This window comes from Bos javanicus, chromosome 19 (genome assembly GCF_032452875.1).
Source record: "Bos javanicus breed banteng chromosome 19, ARS-OSU_banteng_1.0, whole genome shotgun sequence".
Lineage (NCBI taxonomy): Eukaryota > Metazoa > Chordata > Mammalia > Artiodactyla > Bovidae > Bos > Bos javanicus.
Window position 1 is genome coordinate 23,841,051 of NC_083886.1, and position 12,972 is coordinate 23,854,022.

Genomic DNA, 12,972 nt, shown 5'->3' on the forward strand with positions numbered 1-12,972 from the left:
TTCACCCCATATCGTACTTTTGATGATACATCTGAAGCAATCCCCCTCTCCCACCATCCAAATCTTATCCACCCCAATGAGTATCTCATCTATCAAAACTAGGAAAACTAAAAGTGAAAGTGAAGTTGTGTCCAACTCTCTGCAACCCTATGGACTGCAGCCCACCAGGCTCCTCCATCTATGGAATTTTCCAGGCAAGAGTACTGGAGTGGGTTGCCATTTCCTTCTCCAGGAGGAAAACTAAACTCCTAGTAAACTCCTTTATATTAGGTATCATAAATTATTTTATCATTCACAAGGGGGAACATTCTTAAGAAATGTTAAATAAATACCTATTGATTAAATAGTACAATGAAAGAAAAAAAAGTACAAGAATGGATATATAGGAGAAATCTTCAGGAATGTCTGTGAAGAGGAAGACGTGAACTCCTAATCCTATCAACTAATCAAAACATAGTATGAAAATACAGAGGCAGATACAGGGAAAAGTGAGAGAAATCAATAAACTACATTAAATTAAGGGGAAAAATTAGTCAGAGGTCCATCCATAAGGTATGCAGTGCCACTCAAAAATAAGAATTGACAATTTTTTTTAAAACTAGACAAAAAATTATGCAGTATTGCCACAGAAATTTATCATATTCTCAAACTCAGGGTCTTTGCTAATTATAATATTTAACTCTGGAAAAATGGCTGAGAAAGCCTCTAAGTGAGCTCTACAAAGTCATCTAGTCAAATACAACTATATACCTGAAGTCTGTATTACAGTTGCGTACCCATCAAATGCCTTAATTTTTTAACTTTTTTAAATTATGAAAGTATGATAACACATTTACGGGAGACTAGAAAAAAACAGGACAAGCTTACATATAGTTCCATTATATATCAAAGGCCGTAAGAAGCATTCTCTGATGCTAAGTCACTTAAGTCGTGTCCGACTCTGTGCGACCCCATAGACGGCAGCCCACTAGGCTCCCCGTCCCTGGGATTCTCCAGGCAAGAACACTGGAGTGCGTTGCCATTGACTCTAATTCAGTGCATTCTCACTGAATGGACCCTAATTCAGTGCATTCTCAGTGACTCTAATTCAGCGATACGTTTGAAAAATGATCTATTCCAGTGGTTCTCAACCCTGGCTGCACAGTAAAATCTCTTAGAAAGGTTTCCTTCCTTAAAGGTAGACTGACAAAGGTGAACAAATGAGAAATTTTAAAATTTTCCTGTTAGACTGGTTGAAATGGTCCAATTTTTAAAAACTTCTTTTATATTCAAAATGTTTTGTTGAGGGAAAAAGGCACATGGCTGAATAACATATATAATGACTTTTCAAAGAAAGAATGTAGCATATTATGTATATATACTATAAATACATATTTATTTTAGGAAACTTCACACATCTCTGAAACCCAGATTTTTCTTAATCAATGGTATGTCATGATGTAGTTAGCATCTTATTACTTTATGTAAATAAAATAATACATCTTTTACAATTGCAAAAGATAAAGGAAGGACCATATTAACAGTATATATTAACTGTTGGAAAGAGGAAAAACTGACTTGACTTAGCAACTGGTCTAAACCCAAGGTCAAAAGACCCACCTGAAAAGCCATGTACTGAAAAGATACATAAAGAGAAAGGTTGTATCATTAAGTTCCTAGAGCTTCTAAGCTTCAGTCTCATATTAAGAATTTACAAACGGTAGTATTTTTCTCATGCTCAACACTGTTTAATTTCTTGATTCCTTGATTAAACAAAATACAATGTGAACATACTCAATGGCCACATGAAAAAGCTAGGGGATTGACGAATAAGCACTAGTTAAGACTCCAAAGCTAGAAAGAAACAAAGACTCTCACAATGGGTGATGAGAAAGGAGACACTTCTTTAAAATATAAAACAGTAAGAAAAATTCCAAATTAATAAATGGAATTCTACTGATTACACTTAAGGAATCATATATATAATCTAATAAATCCAGTTTCTTACAACTGAATTTTACTGTCAAGTGTAACACTGAGACCAATTCTTGTCTGGAAAGAACAATGAGGGTAGAGTCTTTCTAAATTCTGTTTATCCTTGACAACTAGCAAAAAAAAAAGATGAAATTCCATTCACGTTATTTGGGAGGAGAAGCAGGACTTTATACACCTCTTCTCCCAAATGATCAGAATACCCAGAGTCCCTGTGCTGCATGGTTCCTAGAGAACTATGTGACAGTGCTGCACTGAAAGAACTGCAAATGCAGCAAATCTGAATCCATTATCCTGGGGACAAAACAGACCTAGAAAGTGCAAATAGGTAAAATCAACTAAAGTAAAAAAAAAGCAAAACCAATCTCTGAGGGAAAACATTCACGGACACTCCCTCACTAATCCTGGTGCTTCCTTAAAAGTCGATGTCACTTGGGGTATACTGAGGCCTCACCTTGCAGGCCTTCTGACCACCACTCACATTACGCTTAATTATATAAAATGAATATTATATAATTAAGTGAACCAGTAGCTCAGCTGACTGGAGTAAAACCCAAAGTTACAGACACAATCCCCAGCTGAAATTAATTTGTTTCATAGCTACTTTCATCTCTTCACTAGAAAATATACTCAAACCTACATATTACTCTTCTGTCTTCTTCCTATATAAAAGGTAACAGAATTAAACCAAAAGACTGTTCAAAGCAACCTCTGAGTCATAAAATTAAAATGTAAGGAACAAAAAAGAGCAACTGGCTTGAACTAATGTCTCCATACATATAAATATGAAAGTGAGTGGAGTATCAGCTTGGACATGAAAAGACTAGCTGAAAAAAAAAAAAAAAAGAAAAGACTAGCTGAATCCCAGCGATCCCCTACTGTTGTCATTGTTCCTAAGGTTCTTAATCTTCACCTGTAAAATGGGTAGCACCTTCTCTGCAGGGTTGTTTTTGAGGACGGAGATAATGGTAAGCACCTGCAATAGCTGCCAATAAATAGCAGATGGTATTAATGTAGGACTTTATGATTACAGTCTACGAAAATAATTTTTGAGGAAAACTTGTGTTAATATCACTTAACTCTAGTTAATTAATGAACAAAAAGGTAGCTTTCTACAAAAGTCTTTGATATGGGACAGGAACCAGCACCAGATATAATGCCCTACAATTACACCAAACACCAGTATTGTTATTGACTAACTCAAATTAACTCTTAATTACACATGCTAATAGAAGAGTAATTCTAAAAAGCATTTATATAGGGACTTCCCTGGTTGTCCAGTGGTTAAGAATCTGCCTTGCAATGCAGGGACACAGGTTTGAGGCCCGGTTGGGGAACTAAAATTCCACACATGCCGCGGAGCAACTATGCCCACGTGCCTCAACAACTGAAGCCGCAACTACAGTCCTCTCGCTCTGACACAAGGCCCCGCATGACGCAAAGGTCCCATCCCAAGTGCTGCAACTAAGACCTGTCTCGGCCAAATAAATATTTTTAAAAATAAAAGCATTTATAAGAAATATAAGTTTAATAAAAAATTATAAAAAGTTCATAAAAATATAAAAAAGCATTTATAAAAAATATAAAAAAGCAAAATAAGCCCCTTGAACGGACTTTTTGTCTATTTTGTTTACTGATGAATCCCAAGTGCCTAGTACATACTCTGAATACCAAGGCTTTTCAAACACAATACTCTTGACACTCAAATGTGTACCATTTTTCTTATTTCACCCACCAGCCTAAACAGAGGAGCCTCTCACTCTAAAATTAATTTGTATCTTCTCTTAAAAAAAAAAGAGTATGGAGAAGGAAATGGCAACCCACTCCCATAATCTTGCCTGGGAAATCCCATGGACAGAGGAGCCTTGTGGGCTACAGTCCATGAGGCAGCAAAGAGCTGGACACGATTGAGTGACTGAACAACAACAAAAAGTATCAAGTGTACAATCCTAACTAGCTAGCTGATCATCTAGAAGTTGAGTGTGTCAAAGCCAGAGAGAACCTGTCTGTTAGAGCTCATTCAGTTAGTAGCCTTTATCGAGTCCCATGTATGTTTGTTAGAAATAAAATAAAATAAAATTGAAAGCCTTTGTAAAAAAAAAAAAAAAATTAAAAAAAAAAAAAAAAAAGAGTAAAACATTTTTAGCCTTGGGAATTCCCCTTTCACTGCCAAGGGCCTAGGTTTGATCCCTGGTTGGGGAACTAAGATCTGATAAGCCATGCAACCAGTCCAATAAAAAAAAACTTACCCTTAAAAAAATTTTAAACATTCCTAACTAGTTTCTGGTAGGTAGAAAAACAAGACATCCTTTTACAAAGATTTTACAATTTTGACTGCAGAAAGGTTATCGTTCCCATTAGTCTCAATACTGACAGAGGGGGAAAAAAATCCCTCTTACTCTACTCAAAACAGATTTCTCCTCAGAATTTAAGAAGATACTCCCTCAGGTGTGCATACCATATCTATCTGTAGCAGAACCAAAAAGATGAAGTGAAGAGGAGGTAGAGGTAGAAAGAGAAAGACTGGGAAGTAAACGACCAAAGGCACACATGGGAGGGGAGGAAAAAAAGAGCTCAAAGTCTAAATCTTTCCATAACTTCTGCAAAATTTCACACAAATCTTAACTTTCACAATAATGTATTTTTATTTTATTTGGCTGCACCCGGTCCTAGATGTAGCATGTAGGCTCTTTAGTTGTGGCATGTGGGATTTAGTCCCCTGGCCAGGAACTGAACCCATGCTCCCAGCATTGGGAGCTCAGGGGTCTTAACTACTGGACCACCAGTAAGTTCCCAGAGTTAACTTGGCCGGGGGTGGGGGGGGGTCTACTCTGCACCAAAAAAATTTTGTAGTAATACCTTTTGACAAACTTATAGAAGCAAAATCATAACTGTCTTACATGACATTTTTATAGTCAAAGGGCATATGTTTTGAAATTTTCATGGTAATCCTATCAAAATGTTTACTAATTTATAATTTAGCCCATTATGGGCAAATTAATCACACAAACTCCTAAACAGGACACATTTCTACAACACAAAAGAAGTCACAACAGCCATTCCAAAGTCCTACTGTATCTTCAAATGACTAACCACCAAGGATTTAGTAGTATTAATTCATAGCTTTCTTTTATCAGAACCCATTCACTGCCCAAGGCTTACACTAAGCCTTTAGAATCACTTCTCATCAAACTGGTAATAATTTTTCCTAGTCAGTAACCTGAGACTGTTAACATACAAATATTTTTAACACTGATCTATTTTTTTTTTTAAACTATAAAACCTTTCATCCCAAACCTATACACAACAGGTATTGTATTCGCTAGGGAGATCAGTATATCCTCCTGGATATTAACCTGAAATTAGTATCAAAGAACTGCCAGGGAAGTCCCTCTTACTTCCCTGGCAGTCCACTGGTAGGGGGCACAGGTTCCATCTCTGGTAGGGGAACAATCGCGCATGCCACGATAGGGCCAAAAAAGAACTACATGTCAGCTCATAATGGCCAAAGAATAGCTTTATATCACTTGAGAATAAATTTGGACAATCTTCATCTTCTGGATATGCAATTTTACAGAAGAGTTGAGATTAAGGATTTTATTTTGAAAACCTTTATACAAATATAACTTGGACACTAAATCCATGAGAATACACTTGCTAAGTATAACTCAAGAAAGGTTATTCTCTAATATGTATGTAGTTCTGCAGCAAAAACATTCACATCATCTCTGACAATAGGTAATACAAAGTCTTCACAATTAATACTACTACCTCATAATTATACGTTGTAGCAGAGAAGGCAATGGCACCCCACTCCAGTACTCTTGCCTGGAAAATCCCATGGACGGAGGAGCCTGGTAGGCTGCAGTCCATGGGGTCGCTAAGAGTCGGACAGGACTGAGCAACTTCACTTTCACTTTTCACTTTCATGGATTGGAGAAGGAAATGGCAACCCACTCCAGTGTTCTTGCCTGGAGAATCCCAGGGACAGAGGAGCCTGGTAGGAGGCCGTCTATGGGGTCGCAGAGTCGGACACGACTGAAGCGACTTAGGAGCAGCAGCAGCAGCAGTGTACAAAACCCCACAAGTTCGTAACACCCTGTAAATTAGCAAGCAAGGTAGACACTATTAATCTCCATTCTACAGATGGGGAATTCAGAATGATTCCAAGGCCTCTGCACTATACCACATCTGCCAAAGTATGAAAGTCATAATTCTTACTCATAGTAATGTGTCTCCTTGAAATTTTACACAAAGAGTTTAACAAACACATTTCATACTGCTTTAGCTAGATAAAATCCTGCCCTAATCACAAATCAATAACCCATCTACCCAGCTACTGTAATGGACCACTGGAAGAGGGACAATAAATTCAAGATTAAATTTCAAAAAAGATAAATCAGCATAATGATCATGCTTTCTGAACGATTCAGGATTTGGTGTTTCTGAACATAACAGTCATGACAAGACTCAGGTGAAGACTTTAAAAATGTTATTTGGGCGACTTCCCTGTAGTCCAGTGGCTAAAGCTCTGTGCTCCCAATCCTGAGGGCCTGGGTTCAATCCATGGCCAAGGAACCAGATTTCGCATGTTGCAGCTAGGAGTTCGCACGCTGTAACTAAAGACCCCCTCTTCCTCAACTAAGACCTACTACAGACAAATAATTTTTTTTAAATGTTATTTGGAGGAGAAAGGTCTGAACGTAAGACAGATGCTGCTGCTAACACCTAAGGCAAGTATTTTTATACACAAGTCTAGCTCAAAGTAGACATATATAAAACCAACACACTTGGCTTTGACACTATCAGTCAAATTGACTAGTTGGTATGCCAGCAAGCTCTATTTTCAGCAACTACCATATCCATGACTTTTCTAGCTCCTATTTGGGGGAAAGGGGACTGCGAGGAAGAAAGCTTTCACTTTGCCTTTTATTTGTCTAATGTTCTGCCAAATTGTAACTTCACTGGAAAGAAAACCAATATTCTGGGGGTTCAGATCTAAGATCTTGGTGGTAGAGGGATGGACAAAGCTTAGGGAACTTTCTCAATGAGACAACCAGCGCAGCAAGAAATGGTCTTAAGTAGTATGATTATGGGATTCCCAAGTGGTTCAGTGGTAAAGAATGCACTTGCCAAGGCAGGAGACACAAGAGATGTGGAGTTCAATCCCTGGGTAGGAAGAAATCCTGAAGGAGGAATTAGCAACCCATTCTAGTATTCTGGCCAAGAAAATCCTATAGACAGAGAAGCCTGATGGGTTACAGTCCCTAGTGTACCAAGAGTTGGACACAACTGAGCGCACACATGCATGCATGCATACACACACACACACATATACACAAACACATACGGAATGATCATAGGTCAAGTTTGCAGCTCAAGACAACCCATTTCACAATTATGAATTCGCATCCCTTCATTTCAAGGTATCTCGATTTGGATTATAAATTATGATGACCCTTTTATTATTACGGCAGTTATCACAACTTGGTAAACTTAAATGAACTTCTGAAACAGTTCCTAGGAGTGTGACCCGCATGAATATTTCATGAGCTCAAACAATAAAAGTTATCTAAACAAACCAAGTTGTCAACTTCGATATATCAGTATATAACTGTATCAAACTGTTAACTGACCACTTCAAAAACAGTAAATATATAATTTTGTTTCTGTTTCCCACTACTCCTTAACAGATTCTGTCTGACAGCTAGCTAAGCTACTATTTGGAACATTTGTGAATCATTTGCCAACCTCCCTGCCCCAAAATTTCTGACTGTGTCATTAATTTAAGGGTTGCATCCATTAAGACCAGGGTGAGGGGCAGACACCTTTTAAAAGTATTTTATAGAAATGCATGGCACTAAGCTGTATCCCAGTACAGACATTGTGATAAACCAAAAAAATTTTAATACCAACACTTAAATTACCTACAATCCCTCACTGTAGCTTCATTCACTGTGCCTTGTTTTTGAAAGAAAACAAAAGGTTACAATGGATATTAGTCAAGTCACAAATACCAAGACATATTATGTGAAATAACTGCTTAAAAAAAAAATTAATACTCCCTTCCCCCACAAGGCACCATCTGATTTAGTTTCACATAGGTCTTTTGTGAGTGGCTCAGGAGAAATAAGAGTACTGGCTGCTCTAAAGGTCAGACAGACAAGTTCTGGCTCTGGTATATACTTGCCAACTAGTCATGTGATACAGAAAAAAAAATTTTTAATCACTAAATCTCAAAATTCTCTTTCGTGAACCATAAAATAGAAATAACATTACTTATATCAGTATTACATGAAATAAGTAAAAAATTTTGTGAAGGTAGTCTGCGAAATGGGAAGTTCTATATAAACGCGGAATTTTATAAAGTTTAAAATTTTAACCTTTACCCTATGCCTGTCATTACTATTTAAATACGCACACTTTACTGATATATAAGGCTGAAAACTTCTGCAAAATAAGCCTTACAGACCTTCAAAGGAAAAAAAAAGATGCTTTCAGATCAACTTCTTAAAGTATTTTAAACTGATTTGTAAACTTAGATACATTAATTTACTATGATAAAATTTCACTTGCTTTATCAGGTTAAAGTCAAGAAATTTTTTAAATATTTCATACTTCCCTGACCAACCTATTTAACAACTATGAAAAAACTGTTTGTTTGTATGGGCTTTCAGTGGGTTTGCTTGTACTAAAATCCAAAATTTGCTCAATTTCATTATTTGTGTTCTTCCCCACACTAGAACTCAAATTGAGACCTTTTCGTACAAAGGTGAAAAGAGTGCCTAGAAATGTCCACAGTAAGAATTTACCCTATCACCATCTCAAACTGCAAAGATTCATGATTTCATTCTATCCCATAGTTTTGTAAACCAACAAAATAGACTGAAATAATGCCCAATATGCACAATACTGTACTGTGCACAAACAAAACTACATGTAGTGTACTTGCACAAAAGTATCACAATAGAGCAACTACTTTAAATACAAAATCCAAAAGTAGGAGGAATTTTCTAACTGCATTATCCAACTCTGTTTATGATTAGGTAGGAAGAAAAAACATATTCAATAAAGTTAGTTGAAACAGCAGCAACAAAAATTACTGACTTAAAGGACTGATAATTAGCCTGTGCTTTTAAACTCATTACCAAGTTAATTTACCCACCTTCTTCCCCTAACAAGCTGGACATTAAGGAGTTGACTGAAAAACTGCACCCCACCCCTCAGAATAAGTCAGAGATGGGGCTCTGGTGTCTTAAAAGGGGTGCTCTCAAGCACTCAGAAGAGATGCACTCCTGGTGTTGCAGTCACAGACTGAATCAAACCTAACCCATCAAAATTTTACCCCTGCCTCATGTGGAGCTCAGCTCGTCATCACAGGGAGAAGAGAAGTGAGGGAAGGACAAACCCAGCAACTACCCTACAACCCAAACGTAGTTTATGCGGACCCCTGTATTCTCAAAAGGTGTAACTTTTTACATGTCCCCACCACTATCCCTCATATGGTTCATATACATGATGCAAAGTTAAGACTTCAGTAATGCTAAAAGATGACCCGCTTAATATGACTATGAGTGATATAAAAACTATCCCTAACACTGCTGTTGTTATGTAACAGAAGGCTAGATTTAATCTTGAAAGTCAACCGTCCTAGCCCCAAACTTCTGTACTTTTTCTATCTGGAATTTCAAACTGTCCTTTTCCTGAAGGCAGCTTAGTTCCTCCTCCAGTATCATTAAATAGTCTCTATCAATTGATTCCAATTCTCCAGTACAGAATTAAATGATGCTACCAAAAAGTGTAGTATTAGGTTCAACATAATGTGCAAAATAAAAACATAACGTACTGCAGAAACAGAAGCAAAGCCAGTATTTACACCCAACTACTCCAAACCAAGTCATCAAATGTATTTTTCACCTTCCCCATACTTGATAAATTGTTTGATAAATAAAACCACGGAATCATTTTTTGTTACCACAAACAAAACTGAATTATTGCACCCAATTAAGGAATGGACACAGGTACAGACTGATTCCTAATGACTGTCTTCCTCTTCTTCCTTTCCAATGAATCCCTTCCAATTTTGTGCCCAACAATCAAAGGAGTTCCGCTACACCTGGTAGATGTCATATCCCACCCGCCCCCCCCCCCCACCTCCTTTTGATCCTGAAGGACACCTCTAACATTTGATCAACGTTAAGGATGTGGCTCTACAGCCCTGTGTTGAATAACCAATTAAGCTTTTGGTCAAAAACGCTCAACACTCAATTCCAAAATATGATTTCACACTGAACTGTCACTGACTTGGAAGCTACAATCACGAGCTTCCAATCAGTATTTAAAACAAGTTCTTAAAAAAAAAAAAAAACTTTCCTTTCTGGTGATCACAGCAGTTTTACTCAGAGACTAAATCCCTACAGAAGAGAAAACATTCCAATATAATTTCGAGTTTCTTCCAAGGGCAGTGATAGATTAAGAGGGGAACTTATTTGGGGCAAGAGGAGAAGAAAAAAACTTTCATTACAAGTATACCTACACATGTTTTGACTTTTAAATACTGAAATAAAGACAAATCTGACCTTGAGCTGTACTTCCCCATCATATTTTTCCCTCCGCCTCCTAACAAGAATCTTGTTCAATACAAAGAGCAATTTAAGGATTTATGAAACGTAATTAAGAGATCTTTACTAAATTTTGGGTTCGAGGTCTTTCCTCCTAATTTTCAAACTCCCGAATCCTAATGAATGGTGACACACATGGACTAGCCCTGAGGCTATTCACGTGACCAAAGGCATTCAAGGAAAGTCCCCACACAGCATTCTGAAGTGGCTTAATTCAAGATCAATGACACCTGAATCCAACCATCTCTCATCCCACAACAGCATTAAAAACACAAAAACCATATATATGATTTTTTGTTTTGATAATGCTAGTTTAACGGATGTGGAGTCAATTCAAGTACCAAGGTCCAAAATGGGGGGAGGGGGACCCAAGTCGGGAGGGGCAATTTAAAAAAGCAGCAGTTTGGGACTGACCCAACAGACACAAGGGCATTTCAATACAGTTCTGAAAAATGACTATGGCACCTTTAAAAACAAAGGAGCAATGAAAGAAAAATTGTTCAAATCTGCACAAACCGTTTATTAAAAATGGAGGGAAGAAAACGGATCTACCGAGATCCCTTACGTTCTTAATAGAAAACCCCAAGTCTCTGCTGAGTGCCTCGGGACTGGTAAAGATCCCCAACGAAGGAAGAACACCCATTTTAAGCCAGGGGAGTCAACCAAAATAGCCACTAAACATTATTCGAAAAAACTTTTTATTTTTCACCAGGTCATTCCATTTGTCATAACGCTGCGTATGCACAGGAAAGTCACCATTTTTAAATGCCGTTGGACTGAAGCACAGGCATGGGAAAGGCACCGAGAGCGAGCCAGGGGCTCCTTGTCTCCAGCTCCACATTCTACAGTTTACGGAAAATGCTAACAGAAACTTCGAGCTCTCCGGGCTAAGTCTGAGGAGAAGGAGCGTGAGGGACGTTTTTCTAGAGTTCCCTAGAAAAAGGCGAGATTGAACGGGAAACCCAAAAAACGCCACTACAAGCTGTGCCGGCCTAAGGGAAGGAAATCCGATCGTAGCATCTCAGCTGGCCTCCGCCCAGGGATGAGCTGCAGTGATTCCCACTCCCTCCCTCCTTCCCCCACCACCAACGAAGGCTGCCCCTCACCACAAGCCCGGAGCAGCCCTCGGCTCCTAAGGGTTCTCCTTTGTGAGACTCCACAGCCGCCGCCCCACATTGGGCCTCCGGGGAAAAGCCACCGCCCCCACCCGCCATATTTCCCTGAAAGGCGCCCGCGCTCCAGCTCCCGGTTGCCGCTCTCTCCCATGTGGCGGGTGTTTCTTCCTTCATCACGCCACCCAATTGTTCACCACGTCCCCAAACCGGCCCAGAAGCTCCCCTGGGGATTGCTCGCCCGGAGACAGCACCCGCCATCTCCTCCCCCTCCCCCGCCCCAGGACTCGCCCTCCCCTCAGCCGCCATTTTACAACCAACTCCTCCACCCCATGGCCTTGGCCTCCTAGCTCTCTTGTGTCTGCAGATGAGGACGCCCAAGGGGTCAAATTCCTGGGCCTGGAGCCTCCAACCGCTCTGGGAGCCCACAGGCTATTTCCTGCTTCCCGAATCCACGTCCCCGGGCCGGGCTCGGCGATGATGCCGCCATTTTGTCTCCCGCTCCCGGCCTCTGTGGGCGGCGGCAGAGGGTCCGAGAATTGCAGCCCCCCGTTGCCCCCCCAACTCACCGTCGTATCGCTCAGCCTGCTCGGCCAGCTTCGCCTGGTACACCAGATCCTCCCGATCATCCATAGCGGCAGCGGCTCCGGCAGGGTCTGCGCGACGGATGGAAGCGGATAGCGTCTCCGACTCTCAGCCTCTCGCTCCGCGTCCGGGCAGGAAAAATGGCGGCGCCTCAATCCGGGACTTCCGCCTGCGCACGCGGACAACTGCTCAGCTCTATGGCAACCGCTCCCTGGCAACTGGCGCGGGGGGCGGGTCCGGGTGCTCGGCGCCCGAGGAGGTTGGAACCAGCTAGACGCCCCTCCTCCGAGAGCTCAGCGGCCGCTCGAGGCGGGAACTGCTTCTGCGGGGAGGGAGAGCGCCCCGAGGGAGCGAGGTGGGCCAGGTGAGGCCGGCCTGGACCGCTCCAGAAGACCGTGAGCGGCAGAGCCTGGACTGCGGGCAGAGAAACCAGAGGCTGTGAAGGTTTTCGTAATGACAAGCCATCCTCTCTGAAACTGACTCCTCCTGTTTTCTCAGCCAGCGCTCAGTCCTGGGCCTCTTTGAGGGCCCTGATGTAGCTGTGAGGGGAAGGAAGGGTCCAGTTTTCACACTTCACCTTCGCACTTTGCAGTCTTTTTCTGTTCCTCTCCCTTGGCTTTCTTTTTTCCCCTTAGGCCCGCCATGGGGTAGGAACAGAGAAGTTCTTAGAAAAGTCTGGTCTG

General features: G+C 40.5%; 1 protein-coding gene across 3 annotated transcripts in view; it reads right to left on the bottom strand.

Annotated features, from left to right (window-relative positions):
* YWHAE (tyrosine 3-monooxygenase/tryptophan 5-monooxygenase activation protein epsilon) overlaps nt 1–12,486 on the bottom strand; it is a 35,187-nt gene extending 22,701 nt beyond the window's left edge. The window contains exon 1 of one of the 3 annotated variants that reach the window (XM_061389552.1): nt 12,274–12,486. In XM_061389552.1, the coding sequence (XP_061245536.1) occupies nt 12,274–12,337 (64 nt within the window). In that variant the 5' untranslated portion in view covers nt 12,338–12,486. The remainder of the gene's footprint in view (nt 1–12,273) is intronic. The other 2 variants (XM_061389551.1, XM_061389553.1) reach the window with 2 other exon arrangements.
* Nucleotides 12,487–12,972: the final 486 nt, after the last annotated feature.